The following is a 20,397-nucleotide window of genomic DNA, read 5'->3' as shown; positions in this document are numbered from 1 at the left end:
AGTAATATGAGTTTGGATAGCACATTGCAAGCATGTGATCTGAATCTATTTGGTTCTTAAGTTTCAGAGAGTGATTCCTGAGTTTAGAAAGTGAACAACTAATCCAAATACTTATCAGAGCCATTCCAGGCTCCTAGGTTTGGATATTGAGGGTTTGGCTATCAAGGGAATATCTGTGTATGTTTTTAAGAGAGATCTAGTGCAATACTTTGACCACCTCATGCGAAGAGTTGACTCATTGGAAAAGGCCCTAATGCTGGGAAGCATTGAGGGCAGGAGGAGAAGGGGATGACAGAGGATGAGATGGCTGAATGGCATCACCAACTCGATGGACATGGGTTTAGGTAGACTCCGGGAGTTGGTGACAGACAGGGAGGCCTGGCGTGCTGCAATTCATGGGGTCACAAAGAGTTGGACACAACCGAGCAACTGGACTGAACTGAGTGCATTTCTGCCTGGAGGACTCAGAATGCATTAGAGAGTCACAGGAGCCTAGTGTGTCCTCAGCCGGCCACTGGGATTCAAGGTTAAGATGTGGTTCTCAGTCTTGAAGTGTAAGAAAGGAGGACGGCCACTAATACCGAAGTGTCTACCATGTGTCAGGTCCTTTGCACACGTTACCTCTGACCTATCACAAACCATCTGACACTGAGGCAAAATAATACCATCAGTCACCTGCAGTGCCAGAACATTCCAACATATAGGAAAAGTAGCTAATTTAACATGGCAACAGCAGGACTCAGTCTAAAGGGGTCTTCACATTAAGCCTCTGGATGCATAAGGTAAGCCAGGGGCCACCAGCATGTGTAGGATGTAACTATGGTAAACTGAAGAGTCCTCAATCAGTGTGAGCCACATTCACTCAGAAATTTACAGCAGTGCACCCACTCCTGATCTCCATAAGATTCTCCATCTTACACACAAAGAGGAACCCCAAGCAGGCTTGCTCCCCTCATGCTCTTCTAACTCTACTAATTCCATGGAACAAGACTTTGGGAACTTAGGGTCTACTTTGGGAAAAATGAAGATGTCATGAGCAGACTGAAGGTCCATGAGCCCACCAAGAGCAGACAGACCCGGGCACACTGCAGGATGAGAAACTCACTTCTTGGTCTTCTGGAGCCGCATCTTTCAATGAGGGTCTGGGAGACTGGAGAGACTGAACCAAAGACTCAGAGATCACAGTGGGAGCTCCTGGAACTGGAGGTGGTTCAGACTGCTCATTCCCCTTCTCAAAAAGGGAAAAAATATCTATCCCAGAATTCAGGAACTCAGAGTAAGTTCCTCTTTCCACCATTTTGCCCTAAAATTTTAAAAAAAGAGAGAAATTAATTTGTATTTGATAATATTAAACCAAGCTAAACACTAGTCAAAAAAATTATCTGGTCTTAAATTATGATTTTTGAAAAAAAAGATCCCTGGGTCTACAATTCTTGTTGAGAAATCTAGTTCAGTCAGCTCAGGACAGAACTGAGCATTGGGTTCTCTGCCAAACCCTGTCCCTGTGTTAGGTGCTAGGGGATATGAAAGAAACATGTGCTCATGTGTTAAAAATGGAGGCCATTGACAGGACTACCCTGGGCACTTAGGGAAGCAAGAAGCACAGAGGTTGGTGGGAGGACCAGCACAGTCTTTTTAGACAACATGGAAATTGAGAGAAGCCTCATGTGACAATTCCAGGAAAGAAATTTTAAACTTAACCCAGAGGTGGGCACAAGTACATCTGCATATAGATAAGAGTCACTCAGTAAATCTTCAGTGACCACTGTCACTGTCACACTATCATGTGCCCAGCTGGGATAATAGGAACCAGCCCTGGACAGAAAATCCATGATAGGCATCTCCATGGTCTCTACAACTGCCCCCACACACTCAGCAAGTTCCCAACTGAAAATTCAATGTTCCACCTTTTAAAGTAATTAAACAAGAAAACCGTGAGGCTGGGGTGGCTTTAAAACCTTGGCAGTCTGTGCCCACAAACCAAAACCTAAGCCAGAATCAATGCACTCAGATCCAAGAAAAAACTTAGGACCCTCGCTGGGACCCCTCTCACTCTATCCCCTGAGGGGGTACACTGGAAGAAATGCAGGGAAGCCTTTGGGTACCATCAGATACTGCAGAACTAGAAAATTATGCAGAATGTATTGTGTCTTGTTCCACTTGGAAGGCAAAATTCACACATTTCTTTAATGAAATCACCACTCACCACATCAAATCTGTAATATGCACAATTAAATGACTGGTAGTACAAAGACAGCAATTTCACTCAGCAGTCAAGCCCTGACAATTCCAAGGGGACAAGGGGGCAGCCATCCCCTCTCTGCTGTGAGAGAGGAACCCGACAGTGGGGATGGTCCCCGACTCATCCAGGAGTGCTCACCAGTGGACAAATAGTTGTTTTGTTAGTACTAAAATTGGGGGTAGTGTCCTCAAAGGAAGCAATAAGGGGGGCCCCAAAACACATAGGGATGGGTTAAATAGGTTATACACCAGCCCACTGATCCTATGCTCATAACACTGTCAACACTGGGGTTTACATACTAGAATCGCCCCCTCTGCACATGAAATCAACTGCTCTCCACCTTGCAAACCTTAGCCTCTTCTAGAGGAGTGGAGAAAGAGTTGACACATGGAACTGCTTCCAGAGAGGCAGGGGTTCTATATTTTAACAATCTTTCTTGGAGCAGAGATTCATTTTAGAAGTCAGGGATCTGACCAAGGGCCTGTGGGGCAGTCAGGGGTTAACAACAAAGGTGCAGAGACCTAGAAGTAAAAAAGCCAAGGAGTGAACCATCAAACGACCACCAAGTCTGAACACTTCTCACTAATTTCCACCCCACCATCAACCATGCTAGGAGCTGTGGGTTGGATGGTGCTCCCTCCTCAAAAAGATAAGTTCAAACATGACACCTGTGAACGTGACCTTATTTGGAAGCAGGGTCTCTGCAGATGTAATCAAGTTAAGATGAGGTCACACTGGAGCAGGATGATCCTACATCCAATATGACTGATGTTCTTATAAGAAGAGACCAGACTGACACAGGGACAACGGCCATGTGACATCAGAGGCAGAGACCACAGTGCTGCAGTTGGAAGTCAAGGCAAACCAAGGAAGGACCATGAACACCACAGGCTGGAAGGAAGGATTGTCCCCTGGAGCCTTCAGGGAGAGCACGGCCCTGCCAGCACCTGGATTTGGCATCTGTAGCCTCCAGAACAGGGAGACAACAAACTTCTGCTGTTGTAAGTCACTCAGTTTGCAGTACTAGGTTAGGGTAGTTCTGAAAACGGATACTCTAGCCTGAGCCCACACTTCTGTCTTCTCAGCTCTACTAAAGATTTCTAACTGCTTCTTCTGTCACCCCTCCAGTGACCATCGGAGGAATCTCTTAACTCCTACATCAGACCACATCCCTCCTCTGCTCTGGACCATGCAAGAATTCCATTCCCACTTCTGGTCCCTGCCCACAGCTCAGAGACCAGCTCCCTTTCATTCTCCTGCCCACTCTCCTCAGACACGCTGGTCTTCCTGCTGTTCCTCCAACCTGCCAGGTCAGCTCCTTCCTGAGGAACCCCTGCCTCAGACCACCTCCCCTAGGTGACTGTGTGGCCCCCACCTTCATGTCACTCAGACCCCGTGAGGCACCAGCTCCTCAGGGAGGCAGCCAGGATGTCAGCCCACCCACCTCTCTCTCTGTCACATCCTCCCCATAAGAACAGGAGCCTCATGAAGGCAGGGCCTTGTCCTCCTGCTGCACAGGCTCCCACACGTATTGGGCACATAGAGACCTGGGCAGCAACACCAGCAACTGGCGACACCAGCAGAGTGGGCATCTCTGACCCGGGTGCTCAGCTATCCAACCTCGCTTCTTGTGTTAATGGTAGATGCTCTTGAAGCAAACTAGGTATAACAATCACCTGGATACAAACAGGTATTAGTGTGAGGCTGTCACGGCTAATGCCATGGCAGACAGCATAGATTAGGAGTAGGCCTGGTTTCCCGGGGTAACATAATTATCAGGCCTCCTGGAGCCAGCCAATCAACATATGCCTAGCCAGAAAAAAGGGAACCTATCAGGGGAAAGCTGAAAGCCCCACGCTGGGCCAACAAAAATTACCTTGCAACTGTGTAACCAATCAGCTTGCGCCAACTACCCACTGTGTAACCAATCCGATTGCGCCAACTACCTGCTGCTTATTTTGACCTAATAAATACCCGAGAGAACTGGGGCTCAGGGCCTTTCGTCCTCACACACCTGGTGAGGGCGGGAGGCCCTGGCTCGAGTCAGTAATAAATTCCCCTATTGCTAGTTGCATTGTTTCGAGGAGTCTTCTTTCCCGACCGGGGACTCGGACTACGGGCAGAACAATTAGTATCTCTAATTTCAATGTAATACAATTTGACTTAAGTCATGGAAGAAGAAAATAAAAAATTCTAAATAAACATTACACTTAACAGATTTCATTAGAAGAGTGATGATTCAGTAACCTAGGGTTTATGTGACTTAGAGTGTGAAAGAAAGTGAAAGTCACTCAGTCATGAAATATACAGTCCATGAAATTCTCCAGGCCAGAGTACTGGAGTGGGTAGCCTTTCCCTTCTCCAGGGGACCTTCCAAACCCAGGGATCGAACCCAGGTTTCCCACATTGCAGGCAGATTCCTTACCAACTGAGCCACAGGGGAAGCCCTTGAGTATAGGCTTACAGTATACTAGTGATATTTCCGGGCTTTCCAGGTGGCGCTAGCGGTAAAGAACCTGGCTGCCAATGAGACAGTGTTCGATGATAAGAGACTCTGTTTCAGTTTCTCGGTCGGGAAGATCCCCTGGAGAAGGGCATGGCAACCCCTTCCAGTATTCGTGCCCAGGAAATCCCATGAACAGAAGAGCCTGGCAGGCTACAGGTCTTTGGATTCATCCTCCAAAGCATGAACACCAGCTCTGGGAAGAAGGGGACGTAAAACTCAGGGAGAAGAGGGTGTTTACCATGAATGCGAGGAGAGTGACTTGCCAGGATGTCTGTTTTTCAACACACATGAGTGTTAGCAATTCCAGACTTCTAGAAACTACTTACATCTTTCAATATCAGAATCTGACTTGCATCTTTTAGGTACTGCAACTGATGAGTCACTAAGATTGTGATCTTCTCCTTCAAGGCCTGACGAATACACCTACAAAGGTAAAAGGCACAGTATGCAAAAGCACATTAATGGGGGTGCTTCAGATTGGAAACTTATATTTTGTAAAAAATAGGACAAAGACTACACAGCAGTCAAAGATCTGCAGTTTAAATGCCAAATCAATAATAAATATTAAATAAACACAAATCAATTAATCTGACTAGGTTCTTAAATTTATCAGCAGCAAATTCAAACCTAACTCTGCTTAAAAAAGCAGTCCACTGAAGGAGGCATCAACAGCTAAGGTTTTTTTCTAAAACTCAGCTTAACAATTATTTACATGTTTAATAAAGAAAAACAACTGAGTAATACTGAGATTCTGAAATTCTACTGAACTAAAATAATATTTTATTGCTATGTAGGAATGAGAGGAGAGGGATCTATGTCATATAAAAATGTGTACATTCTTAGACAGCTTTCTAGGTGATTATAATTAATGATGCAAATATTAACAACAACAACAAAAAAAAAACTAATAGATTCTAGGTAATCTTTTCCACAATGCATTTGCTAGACACTTGTTCCCAAAGAATGTTAGATAAAAAATGAATGCCAGCGTGGCCTCCATTAGTCTCTGCAATATTCCCAGGTCCATCCAGGAAGCAAGTCTTCTTCCATTAGGACTGAACACTTTCCAAACATGAAAATAAAAGAACGGAATCCAAATGTCCCGAATCCCAGTGGAAATCCCCCAACGTCTCAGAGCACGTGCCAGTTCTCTACAGTCAAGATCCGCCTCACTATTCAACCTTAAATTTTTTTTTCACAGAATAAAAAAACCTGCTGCTACATTTTAAATGCAGACCCCTAGGAACTCAGCCCCAGTCTAACCCCAAAGGGTCCACAACCCCTCTAGGGAAGCTAGTGCCCAGGTCTGGGGCCCCCGTGACCACAGGCAGGTCTGAGCGCCCCAGTCCTTCGCAGAGAAAATCTCAGGAACCTGGACCAGAGCTCAGCCTGTGAGTGAGTCAGATGGAGAGTCTGGAGGCAGCAGACTGCAGCTCAGTCCCTCTCAGGAGCCTGATGATGTCGGACAAGAGACTAAAGCTCAGTTTCTTCATCTCAGAACAACGTCAATGACAACTCATCCACACGTTCTGAGAAATCAAACCACCAACACGCTCAGTAAATGTCAGCCGCCTTCTCCGCTCCTCCCTAACCACAAGTGGCCCTGTGCTTTGGACTCAGGACAGAAAAGTCCTAAGGGGACACTCTGGACACTGGGTCTGTGATCAGAATCAGGTTCGCAGGACATAGATAGACAAACCATCGTTTCATTAAGCCCAAAAGGATTCATTTTACCCTTTAACATGTGTTAGTTTAGCGTTCATACTAAGTTTCTTGACTAACGCTTTTTTCAGATGTAGTACTAAAGCATTTAAATAGAATTTTTTCTACTTAATTCAAAATTACCTGCCAGTAGTCTCAGAAGCAGAGAAGGCAATGGCAACCCACTCCAGTACTCTTGCCTGGAAAATCCCATGGATGGAGGGGCCTGGTGGACTGCAGTACATGGGGTCGCTAAGAGTCGGACACGACTGAGCGACTTCAGTTTCACTTTTCACTTTCATGTATTGGAGAAGGAAATGGTAACCCACTCTAGTGTTCTTGCCTGGAGAATCCCAGGGATGGGGGAGCCTGGGGGGCTGCCATCTATGGGGTATGCCGTCTATGAAATGACTTAGCAGAAGCAGCAGCAGTCTCAGAAGGTGGATGCTAATCAAATCCAATGTACTGTTATGTCCAAGATGTACCAACACAAAAGTTTTAAAATGTTTTCTCAACAGTCCATCACAGATGAGGTAACATAATTATAACAAAGTAATCAGTTGATGGCTATATTTTTTCCTAAAAAAATGCTTTTATCCAAATCATTAGGAAAATACACTATTTTCCAAGTTTTTAGATCAAAAATTTCCAAGTCATGACATAGAAATTACTGAGTCAGCAACCAGTTGTTTAGCTGTTATTCCAAAATAAAAACTGTGTTAATCCTATAATCCCACATATAATCATATATAAGGGCTGGCCCCTGATAGCTCAGTTGGTAAAAAATCTACCTGCAATGAGGGAGACCTTGGTTTGATCCCTGGGGTGGGAAGATCCCCTGAAGAAGGGAAAGGCCACCCACTCCAGTATTCTGGCCTGAAGAATTCCATGGACTGTATAGTCCATGGGGTGGCAAAGAGTCGGATAGGACTGAGCAACTTTCACTTTCACTTTAAGAGAGGACACATCCCATGGTGGAGGGGACACAAATGAAACAGACAGAGGCCCCACCTCCATTCATTCAACCAGCAGAGGTTTGTTGAGGAGCTAGGCACTGTCCTAACTGCTGAGGATACGCTGTGGTCAAGATGGAAGATAATACTCTGCACCATGTACAGGGGGACACACTGAAGGGGTATAGAAAATGCACTATTGGGCCGTGACATGTGCTCTAAAGAAAAAGCAAGGGGGGCTGCTGTCTTAGATGGGGAGACACGGGAGCCCTGAGACTCTCTGGGGAAACATCCTGGAAGAAGACACAGCAGGTGCAGGGATCCTGGGACTGAACACACTGGGCTGAGGCACCTTCCTGCATTTACAGCTTGGGGGCTGGTGGGAGGGACTCATAAATGGTCAAGGGTACCCACTGAGGGCTGTGGGAAGACAGGGGGCACGGGCGCCCCCTGGAGGGTAAGGAGGGAATGGCAGGGCCGTCTTCCACCTTCCTTCTGTGTCCTGTGCACTCACTGCTCCCTCCCTGGCTCTGGGACAGAGGGACCAGTATGTACAGACAGACAAGAGTGATAAAGGACCCCCACAGAGCCAGCACAGCTGGATATTGAGTGAATATGGGGATGAGCTAGAAATGCTGATGAGGGCAGAAGAAGCCTGTTCTCTATTTGAGGACCTGGAGCTGCTCTCTGAACATGAAGAGGGATCTGTGAAAGGCTGGAGCAGGAGGGTGAGCTGTGTAGACAGCAGTGTGGGAATCTGGTCAGGACAGAACTGAAGACTTGATAATGCAGGAGGCGGGGGTCTGGGATGTGGGGCTGAATCAGGACTGGATCCACAGCTGGACACAGGTGAGACAGCATCAGCTCACCTAAGGCCCTCACCTTCTGTGGGTGAGAGAACCCATTTAGTGTTCACTGCATAAATTGTAAAACTCACAAACCTTAATGACCTTCCTTCATGACTGAAGGAATCTGTTCATCATAAGTAAAAGTGTGATTCATTCACTTTTAGTACAGAACCCTTCACATGACTAAGCTTCCACGTGACCATCTCTCACAGCATATTGTTCCGTCCAGTTCTCTAACTTGAGAACACTCTCCAGTTGCTACTGAGTGATTTCCTAATTTGCTCTCATGCTCTCTGCTTTTGCTTTAAATCACCCTAGAGAATGTGGTTCTGATTAGCAAACAACAGTTTTAAGCCTGCTTCTCTCAAGTATATATCCAAAGTGGTGCACCCAAAATATTTGAGAGGATTTTATAAATATCTCCTGTGTTCAAAAAAGAGCTCAGGAGAACTGTGATCAGCACACTGTACTTCACACCAATTGCCTTCCTCTGTGGCATGGATGCAACAGCCAGTAGGATCTGTTCCTGCCCTGATGGGGAACTTGTGCAAATGCACACAAGACAGGGTGACACACATTTGTCAGTTCAGGGTGGGGTGCTGGGAACAAAGAGGCTGAGAGACTCATGATGCCAGGAGGCTGGGGGTGGGGAATCCCTGTCACAGCATGAGCTCCTGTCATTGAACTCATGACAAGACACAGGCACTTCTCTAAGGGAAAATTCATCAAGCCATGAACAGGAGAGGCTCGGAAAGGGGGGGTCAGATCAGAGAGCTGGAGACCATGTCATGTGTCATCTGCGCTGTTCTCTCCTGTTCTCAAAGATTCTGTGCTACTATTCAGGTTTGTATGTGTGTTACAATATACCTAACATGAAATTTACCATTTTCACCATTTTAAGCATAGATCCCAGTGGCATTAAGTACATTCACATAGTTGTGCAGCCATCACTACCATCCATCTCCACGACTCTTTCATCACCCCAACACTGAGCACATTTTATATTCGGGCAGGTTCCACCAAAGACTAATGACCCCTGCTTAGTGGACGTGGAATCCCAGCTCCTCGTATCCAGAGCTCAGAGCTCAGAGCTCCTCACACGTCTCCCTCTCACATACTGGACTCTGCTGAAGTCTCTTCACTTTGCTATTCTGGACCTGCTGTAAATCAGTCATGTCCCCTCAGATTCACTTGACATTTTAACCATCAGTACTGTAGAATTCAGTGACAGAGACTTTTAAAAGGTAATCATTACCCTTAATTATACTGGACCTAATCTAATCTGACTGGTGTGCTTAGATGAAGAGGAGACTAAGACATAAGGACAGACACAGGCATGTAAATAAATGAGGTTAGAACACACCCCCCACCATGCACAAAAATAAACTCAAAATGGATTAAAGACTTAATCACAAGATGTGACACCATAAAACTCTAGACGAGATTAGAGGCAAACTTTCTCTGACATAAATTACACCAATGTTTTCTTAGGTCAGTCTGCTAAGGCAATAGAAATAAAAGTAAAAATATACAAATGGGGGCTTCTCTGGTGGCGCACTGGTAAAGAACCCATGTGCCAACGCAGGAGACATGGTTTCAATCCCTGGTCCAGGAGGGTCCCACATGCCATGGAGCAACTAAGTCCATGGACCACAACTACTGGGCCTGTGCTCTGGAGTCCAGGAGCCTCAACTACTGAGCTCACACACTCTAGAGCTGCTGCTTTGCTCAAGAGGAGCCACTGAAATGAGAATCCCACACACTGCAACTAGAGAGAAGCCCCTGCTCATCACAACTAGAGGGAAAGCTCCACAGCAACAAAGAGCCAGCACAGCCATAAATAAATAATTATTTTTAATTAAAAAAGTAAACAAATGGGATGTAATCAAACTTACAAGCTTTTGCACAGTAAATGAAACCTAAAGAGACACCTACAGAATGGGAGAAACTACTACAAATGATGTGACCAACAAGGGCTTAATTTCCAAAATATACAAACAGCTCATACAACTAAACAACAACAAAAAAATCCAACCAAAAAATGGGCAGAAGAACTAAATAGACATTTCTCCAAATGTTCAGTTCAGTTCAGTGCAGTCACTCAGTCGTGTCCGACTTTTTGCAACCCCATGAATCACAGCACGCCAGGCCTCCCTGCCCATCACCAACTCCCGGAGTTTACCCAAACCCATGCCCATTGAGTCGGTGATGCCATCCAGCCATCTCATCCTCTGTCGTCCCCTTCTCCTCCTGACCTCAATCCCTCCCAGCATCAGGGTCTTTTCCAATGAGTCAACTGTTCGCATGAGGTGGCCAAAGTACTGGAGTTTCAGCTTCAGCATCAGTCCTTCCAATGAACACCCAGGACTGATCTCCTTTAGGATGGACTGGTTGGATCTCCTTGCAGTCCAAGGGATTCTCAAGATTCTTCTCCAACACCATAGTTCAAAAGCATCAATTCTTCAGCACTCAGCTTTCTTCACAGTCCAACTCTCACATCTATACATGACCACTGGAAAAACCATAGCCTTGACCAGACAGACCTTTGTTGACAAAGTAATGTCTCTGCTTTTTAATATGCTATCTAGGTTGGTCATAACTTTCCTTCCAAGGAGTAGCGTCTTTTGATTTCATGGCTGCAATCACCATCTGCAGTGATTTTGGAGCCCAAAAAATAAAGTCTGACACTGTTTCCACTGTTTCCCCATCTATTTCCCATGAAGTGATGGGACCAGATGCCATGATCTTAGTTTTTTGAATGTTGAGCTTTAAGCCAACTTTTTCACTCTCCTCTTTCACTTTCATCAGATAGCCAATAGGCACATGAAAAGAAGCTCACCATTTTGAATTATTATAGAAATGCAAATCAAAACTGCAATGAGGTATCACCTCATGCCAGTCAGAATGGTCATTAAAATAACAGTGGCTGAGGGGGAATGGAGTAAAAGGAACACTCCTATACTGCTGATGAGAATATCAGTTGTTGCAGGCATTATGCAAAACACTATGGAGGTTCCTCAGAAAACTAAAAACAGAATTACCTTATAATCCAGTAATCCCACTCCTGGGCATATATCTGGAGGAAACTATAAATCAAAAAGATACATGCACCCCTATGTTCATAGCAAAACTATTCACAATAACCGAAACATGCAAATAACCTAAATGTCCATAGACAAATGAATGAGTAAAGAAGATGTGATACATATAGACAATGCAATATCATTTAGCCATAAAAAAAAAAGGAAAAAAATACCATTCACAAAAATGTGGATGGACCTAGACTTTATCATACTAAGTGAAGTAAGTCAGAAAAAGAAAGACAAATATCATATATCATTTATACGTACTATGTAAAATACGGCAAAAATGAACATATCTGCAAAACAGAAACAGACTCACAGACATAGTGAACAGACTTGGGGTTGCATGGGTGGAGGGAGTGTGGGGGAGGGATGGACTGAGAATTTGGGGTTATTAGATGCAAACTATTTTGTGTATAATGGACAGACAACAAGGTCCTACACTATAGTTCAGCAAACTATATTTAATATCCTGAGATAAACCATAATGAAAGAGTATTAAAAAGAATATATATAGTGTATAACTGAGTCATTTTGCTGTACAAAGAAATTAACACAATATTGTATATCAACTATATTTCAATAAAAACTTTTAAAAAAAGGACAGAGATACAGGGGTGCACATGGACAGAGGAAAGACCATGTGAGGACACAGCGAGGTGGAGGCCACCAGTAGACAAGGAGAGCATTCTCAGGAGAAACCAAACCTGCCCACACCTTGAACTTGCAGCCTCCAGAACTGAGAAAATTAATTTCTATTCTTTAAGCACCCCCATGTGTGACAACTTGCTATAGACTGAATGCTTTTGTCCTCAAAATTCATGCATTAAAAGCTATTCCCCACTGTGTTGGTATTAGGAGGTGGGGCCATTGGGAGGACCAGGTCATGAGGGTGGAACCTGCATATATGGGATTAGTGTCCTAACAAAAGGAACCACACTACACCCTCACCCCTTCCACCACGTGAGGACACAGGAATCAGACCCTCACCAGACGCAGAATCTGTCAGCACCCTGACCTTGGACTTTCTCAGCCTCCAGAACCAAGAGAGATAAACTTCCATTATTTCTAAGCCACTCAGGCTATGTTCTCCTGTGAGAGCAGCCTGGACGGACACAGCCCCAGCAAACTGACACAGGACCTGACAGCGAGAATTCCCAAACGGCTTCTCTCTGCCAAACAACCTGCCTCCTCCAGGCGAGGACGTGTCTGCTGTTCTCCTCACAGCCCTGCTTCCTCCTCCCTCCACACCTGAGCTTCTTCTCTTCCTTCAGCAAAAGGACTGGGTCCTCTACTCAGCCTTCGAACACCCGCCCAGCCTGCAGGCCCCCAGGGCACTGCCCGCCCAGCCCCGGGCACAGGGAGCTTTCCAACTTCAGTGAAAGCCTCCAGCTGCCACTTCCATTTAGTATTTCCTACCCTGTATCGAAACTCTCTAAACCTTGACTCTGCTGAACTTTCCCAAGGCATCTGCCTTAACAAGCCCCATGTAGAGACAGGTTCCTCAGAGGCAAGAATGAGAGCTGGGCATCCTAGTCTCCTTTATTCTGCCCAGTGTGGGTCTTTCCCCTGTCCTGGCTCACCATCCTCCTTGTAAACTAAGAGGTTTCATGCAGTAGCATCTGTAAGGGCATTGATCTCACTACATACACCAGGACATTAATAAGTGCAACTGGAAGGTTCATTGGCTTTAACAAGGTGAACAACAGCAAGAGAACTAACTGTGGGGTAGATGTGGAGGCTGCTTCAAAGAGTGAATTCAATGAGGCTTTCAAAGAGGCCAGTCTAGACTTTACCAGAGGCTCGGTCAGCGTGTGTTAGGACAGAGAAGCATCAGAGCTGTTCTTCAGGAGTTCTGTGGCCAAGAAAGAGCCACTGACAAGAAATTCCAGAAACAAAGTGACAGTCAGGACTTCAACCAAGATACTGAGTTTCAAATTCAAGGTTACCCTATATGAGGGTCTAAGTATTAATTCTAGTAAGGATCCATGAAGCAATGTTAAACAACTGAGTCATACTCAGATGTGAAATAAATCATTTGTAAATTCTAGACTTTATTAAGTACTTCCAAACCAATGGATTAATAAACTAATAGTCTTTCCACGGAAGCCCTATGTTGGTACTGAAAGCTTCACTTCTAATGTGCTTTCAACACATGATGGAGGAAAAGGATTGGCATCCAGTTATCAGGTTCCCAAGTCCTACTCTTTGGTTTAAAATTTGTACATCATTCTTATTCCTAGGGTCTGGATCCATTACCTGCAAGTCATGGGGAAATCAGCCATCTATCCCCCACTCCCTAAAGCACTGACCCCACTCTCGTCCACACACTCAAACCACCTGCTGTATTTTCCTGTCCTGACCTCTTCATGATGCCAAACTTCTCTACGATGGATCTTTCGTGGAGGGAAGGGAGGAGAGGGAGGAACATCAAGGCAGAGCGAGCTGAGACTCCTAAAACACAAAGGAGTTCCTGAGCTCTCTTCCCTGGTCTCTATGGGGTTCTTAGAAGGCAGAAATGAGAGAAAACAGAAGCAAACTCACTGTTCAAACAAGTGCCTGCTGACTCCTGCATCCACTGCGCTGAGCGGATCATCCAGGAGGTAGATGTCTGCATCCTGATACACGGCTCTAGAAAACAGAGACGTCAGGAGAGGACACTTCACACTCCCTGGGTCTCATCTCTGAATCATAATGGCGTCCAGCAACTCCAGGTTCATTCCAAGAGCCCAGGGAAAGGACAAAGACCCTGCTTCACACAGGCCTACCCAGTGAGCGGGGTCTATGTGCTCACGTCCACTAGGAGCCATGGGGGGAGGGGCAGGATGGCAACTGAAACCCTATTTACCTGGCAAGGCTGACCCGGGCTTTCTCTCCTTCACTCAGGGGGGTTCTTCCATCTCCTCTCACAATTACATCTTCCTTCAAATTCTGCAAATCCTGCATGGAGATAGAAAAGGAAAAAAGAAAAAGATTTAAAATGTGCTCTCCTCCTGCCATCCTAACATTTTAGCATCATTTCTTCATACAAGTGTTTAATCAACAGCAATGGGCTTATTTCATAGTGACTAAACTGTAACTAGGAAAATTTAAAAACTTCTCAGGGCTGTTCATTTGTTTTCATTCTGTGTTTTTTTGAAGCATTTATGCATTTGACCACTTTAACAGGTATTTATTGAGGACTGACTATACACCAGGCATTGTTCTGGGCACAATGAATTCAACCATGAGGAAACAGAGCCCCTAGAATTTCTTTCCATGGTGGGAGATGATGATATGGAAAATTAACCCAAGCACAAGAACTAAGGACGAGAAGGAAAAGGAAGTCGAATGGAGAGTAAAGGAAGAAAGTGAACCCACACTGGGATGTGAGGGCTCTGCTCAGAGGGGGATGAGCAGATCTGGGGGGTGGCGCTCAGGCAGACCCGGAGAGGCTGCTCCTCACAGAGGGAGGGGCAGGTGCAGGGGCCATGGGGAGATGCCCAAGGGGTTTAGGACAAGGAGGCAGGAGAGCAGAGCAGAGAAAGAATGAGGGGAGTGAGGATGGAGACAGAGCAGGAGGAGCCTGGGGTCACTCCAGTAACAGGGGGAGAGGGGAATCTTACATGGTCTGAGGTTTTTAAGGAATCACTCCTGTGCTTTGCAGAAACCAGGCAGTAAGCGGAGAAGAGTGAGGGCGGATACAAGTTAGGACACTACTGGAATAAGCTAGAGAGCAGTGGAAATGGAAAGATGGGGTCATACTCCAGACACATGTGGAAGGCAAAGTCTGTAAGACCTGCTGACAGGATGGGTGTTGGCTGTAAGAGAAGAGGACTACGGTGTTTGGGTTGAAGAAGGAGAAGGACAGGATCCCTTCACTCAGTTGGGGAAGATGGTGGATGCAGGTTTAGGAGGCTTTTCTTGTGGACAAGCTGAGATGACCTCTTGGTGATGCCACAGTGCAGCTGGACATGCAGGTGTGAAGGTCTGTACCAGAGACACAGGTGTGAGAGCTGGTGGCCCAGGAGGTGAAGGCACAGGATTTAATCTTAAATTACCAGTTTTCCTGATCTTGGTCTCTGCTTCTCACTTTCAGAGAAGGGATAACACCTAACCAATGTCTTCACAGTGATACTTAAGGCAAGTCATAGAGTGACAGATAAGATCTGTATAAGAAATGGGAGCAGGAAGAGCAGGCTGGGCAGGATAACCAAAAGGAAAGAAACAGTGTGCTCAATGGACACCCAGCAGATCAGCTGAACTAAGTAGATGCTTGTCTGTGAAAGCAGGAAAAACTCAAAGTTAAGAAGGATATGAAGTTTTGACTTGAGGACCTAGGAATCTGCCATAAGTTATATTTGAATGCAATTTAAGAAGTAAAGAGACAAATCAGTCTATTTTCCCCAGAGCATCTGGGGAAATTAAAACAAAAAATGACAACAATACCCCCAAAATGACAAGATAACAATCAGGTTTAAGTTACACAATTATTACATTAGAAATCTTTGAATTATCTACTAAACCCCTCAGGCATCAACCTAAGATACACAGCAGTACCTTTCTGCAGATGATGCCCTCACTTCTCTGTCCCTACTTTAGCAAATTTGGGAGAAAACAGGTAGCACACTGGAGTCTGCATGATAAACAAGTCTTTTGATCTCCCTAAGTCTCATTTTCCTCTTCTACAGAATGTGCTACAGAAATAAGAGTTACTAAATCAAGGACGCTGTGAGAATCTAGGTATGAACACCCTCCATAAATGGAAAAAGGACTGGAATTGATTGTAACTTGCTATTGGCAACTGATGCCTATTTTCTCACCAAGCTAACAGTGGGAACCCATTCATACTGTGGATCACAATATGCAAAGCACATGGCCATAAAGAGAAGAAAGAGGGTGTCTCTATCATAACCCTCCCTGACAGGGACACAGACACACAGGTTCCCTGCTCACTCAAAGCTTAACTAGGCTACAGCCAATGAACGGTAGCAATTGGTCTATCATGAAAATTCATCATTATTTCACCTTCTTTCTTTGTTGAGTTCAGAACTCATTACCATCCCTTGCTTTGGTTTTCATGAACAACAATTAGCCATTTTAAGACAGGTTCCCAGCCCTACACACACAGAGTTGTTGGCCTCTGTTTCATGGTTAAAGTCATTGCAAACTGTTCCACTTAGCTTTCATGCTTTGATTCTATGTTGTTTCATTTTGTTTCTCAAAATAGTAACACATCATAGCACAGCAATCTTAACCATGTTCTAGAAAAGGCACCTAAATCCACTCATTCACTTAGCACAGTTAGTGCACAAGAAATAAGCTCTCTCCAAGTCTGGTAGCAGTATTTCGAGTGTGTTATTGATTCTGACAATTATTTATGTACCAGCCCCAAATGGGAAAAACATTTCACAAGATTTGAAATAAAATCCAAGTCAGGCTAATTTCCCAGCCACTATTTTCTGATTAGATTAAAGGGAAAAGCCTGACTTGAGTATATACTACAATTCCCCCCACTGACATAAAGGTGTTCTTATTCACATTTTCCTTTAAGTTAAATTTCACGAATTTTCACTGAACAGCAGACACACACAGTAGAGGCAAACTAGGAAATGGCGATGCTGGTTTGATGCCATCTGTCCAGAAGCACATCAAGGACCCTTCAGCGATGGTGGAGACTTACAGTAGAGAAACCACGGAGCAGACTGCTGAAATGGTAAATGTGGGTCAGACGTGAGACCCTGGCAGAGGAGGGCTGGACTCTAGAGTCAAGTATGGGAGGCCTTGCCTTCCTTCACAGCTTTTCTTCCATGTGGAATCGCCCCTCCTCTCACGGCCTGTCAATATCCTGCCCATTCTCCCAGGCTCATCCTAAGCACACTCTCCCATGAAACCATCCTGGACTCATCTTTACCTGCTGGGTTCCTAAGGCTCTGTTTACAATTATCATCTCTCATGAAGGACTGTCTTATTCTGCTCCATCATTTGTACACGTGCACACAGCTTCTTTCAGCTCCTGGGTGGTAAGATCTATCCACCAAGCTCTGTGCTAGACCCTGACGCTGATTATCTCTAATCCTCACAACAAGCTCACAGGAAGCACTGGCCCCATTTCACAAATGAGGAAACTGAGACTGAGTGAGGTCACATCACTGGTCTGAGGGCGGTCAGCTGTGAAACAGAAGAGCTGGAATCTGAACCAGATCATGTCCTTTTGAACCACTACATAGCCTTTTGCTCTTTCACATCATGCTGCCCAGGTGGTGACCGAACATTATATTTGAAATGAAGGCAACACTAAAATAACTCAAGTCTCGAAGGCCTCTATACCTAGACACAGAATGATCAATACACTTATTATCCTATGATTGCTAAGGCAGTCTGAAAAGAAAATGTACAAGTTGGCAGGAATGTGTAAATATAAGATGGAAGTATAAACTTACAGGCATCCAAGAGGGGTTTGTAAGGTCAAGCAATCTATGTGGGGAAATATCAAACTAGAATTTATCAATATGATACCTTTACATAATGCCTAAAAATGTTTAAAATCCTTAAAAGCTTTTTATAAAAACTTTTTAAAAAGTTTTTAAAAGTGGTTAAAGATAATATACAGACAAATGTTACATACTATATTGCTTATGGTAACAGAATATGTTTACTGTTGGTTTATGTGGCATCTGGCCCCATTACTTCCTGGCAAATACATGGGGAAAAAGCGGCAACAGTGACAGATATTATTTTCTTGGGCTCACTGCAGATGGTGACTACAGCCATGAAATTAAAAGATGCTTTGCTCTTTTGGAAGAAAAGCTATGACCAACCTAGACAGCATGTTAAAAAGCAGAGATATCACTTTGCCGACAATGGTCCATTTAGTCAAAGCTATGGTTTTTCCAGTAGTCATGTATGAATGTGAGAATTGGACCATAAATAATGTTGAGTGCCAAAGAATTGATACTTTTGAATTGTGGTTCTAGAGAAGTCTCTTGAGAGTCCCTTGGACTGCAAGGAGATCAAGCCAGTCAATCCTAAAGGAAATCAACCCTAAATATTCGTTGGAAAGACTGATGCTAAAGCTGAAGCTCCAATACTTTGGCCACCTGGTACAAAGTATCAACTCATTGGAAAAGACCCTGATGCTGGAAAATACTGAGGGTAGGAGGAGAAGGGGATGACAGAGAATGAGATGGTTGGATGGCATCACTGACTTGATAGACATGAGTTTGAGCAAGCTCCAGGAGATGGTGAAGAACAGGGAAGCCTGGACTGCTACAGTCCATGGGGTCAAAAAGAGTTGGACAGGACTTAGTGACTGAACAACAACAATGAAATGCCTACAGATGAACTAATCAGGTCTAGGATCTGCTTTAGAATACCAGGGAATGGGGTGGGGAGGTTGGGTGGAGGGGTGGCACAGGGCAGGGGTAAAGACCCAGCAAGACTGGCTACCAGCTGACCCTGGCTGAACCTGGGGGTGGGAACATTAGGGTTCATTACAGGGTGCTCTCTATTACAAATTTTTGTTAATTGTCCATTTAAAAAAAGAAGCTAAAAGTGAATGAAACTTCACTAAATGAAACAAAGTCATTCTGTGACCATCATTATCACACCAGAATTAAAACAACAACGCATATGACTGTATACTTACCCAGAAGTCCAGCTTAAAGCTACAAATAAAAGACCTTTCAAAATCAAATAGAAAGAACTTTCAACAAACCTTAGAGCTTAAACCAATATTATCATTATTTGAAATTTGAGTACATGGAACTCAAGAGTCATTACTCACCTCTTCCAAAGCACAAGCCCTTATTACTTTTTCATATTGGTCTTTTTCATATTTCTTCCCAAATAAAATGTTACTCCTCACAGTTCCTGGAAACACCCAAGGCTGCTGAGAAACATACGCGATCCTCCCGTGCACACTGACCTTCCCCTGGCTCCGGGGCAGCTCCCCCAGCAGAGCACGTAACAGTGATGACTGAAACAGACGGCAACACACACACGTGAACAGGCAGCACTAGGACGGAACATGCCCCACAGCACAGACGACCCCACCCTGGTGCATGATCAACAATATCAGAACAGTATAAAATACAGCTCTGGAAGTTGAAGGAAAAAATGGAAAATAGCACTATTGGTCAATGTAAACTAAAGCTTGATAAAGAATATTAATACTGAAACAATCCACTCTGTTTGAGCTTTCCCCAAATGAAGTACTCTACTCAGCAAAGACTAAGAATGTCTAACATCCTTCACTAGCAGAGCAGACCAGCATGATGTGTACTTTCTGTATCTGATGTTTAATGCAGCTGTTCTTGCATCCGGATATCTTTTACTTGACAAATATTTGTTCTTAAAAAGTTATGTGAGGAGGGGAGGAGCAAGGAACCATGGCCGCTATGGTAGCTCTTTGCAGTGGGCTAGGGAAGAGAAAGTTGATGCATTTTGCAACAGCTGTTGTCTGCCTCACAAATCCTGGGACTCATGCAGTGCTGTGGAGAAGAAGTTGTTCACAATATAAACAGGTAACCAGCAACGGGGACCTGCCTATTCCAATAGAAAATCCTTATAAGGAGCCTCTGAAAAAAATGTATCTTGTGTACATTTTGTACACAAGATAATTGTACATAATGTATCTTATCCCAGTTTATTTCTCCATTTACTGGATGCATTTATGGAATGCACATAACAGGTCTTTGTGGGAAGAAACAAAAAGAAATCACAAAAGTAATTAAGAGAGCTCAAATATTGGGGTTTATGCCAGTTATATACAAGGATCCTGCCTATCGTAAAGACCCTAAAGTTTGTAACATCAAATACAGGGAGTAAATTATGTAAAGTTATCATCAATAAACCCATTTTGCAATAAAAACAACAAAAAAGCTATGTGGGAACTTCCCTGGTGGTCCAGGGGTTAATAATCCACCCTTCCAGGAAGGGTGGAAGGGACAACTTGGGAGTTCAAGATGGACAGGTACACACTGCTATATTTAAAATGGATAACCAACAGGGACCTATTGTATAGCACATGTAACTCTATTCAATGTTATATGGCAGCCTGGATGGGAGAGGAATTTGGGAGAGA

The 20,397-nt window shown here is 44.4% G+C and overlaps 1 protein-coding gene across 2 annotated transcripts; it reads left to right on the top strand.

Moving 5' to 3' along the window:
- Window positions 1-19,702: 19,702 nt before the first annotated feature.
- LOC122687104 (28S ribosomal protein S18c, mitochondrial-like) lies at window positions 19,703-20,141 on the top strand. Of its 2 annotated transcripts, none has more exons than XM_043892542.1 (2): window positions 19,703-19,859; window positions 19,948-20,141. In XM_043892542.1, the coding sequence occupies exons 1-2, from the start codon at window positions 19,703-19,705 to the stop codon at window positions 20,139-20,141; spliced, it is 351 nt and encodes a 116-aa protein (XP_043748477.1). The 2 variants fall into 2 exon arrangements, with proteins under 2 accessions (XP_043748477.1, XP_043748478.1); XM_043892543.1 differs by having other exon boundaries at window positions 19,703-19,857; window positions 20,004-20,140.
- Window positions 20,142-20,397: the final 256 nt, after the last annotated feature.

Source organism: Cervus elaphus, chromosome 30 (assembly GCF_910594005.1).
Source record: "Cervus elaphus chromosome 30, mCerEla1.1, whole genome shotgun sequence".
Taxonomy (NCBI): Eukaryota; Metazoa; Chordata; class Mammalia; order Artiodactyla; family Cervidae; genus Cervus; species Cervus elaphus.
Note: the sequence above shows the minus strand (reverse complement) of the source record. Positions and strands in the feature narration are given on the sequence as shown.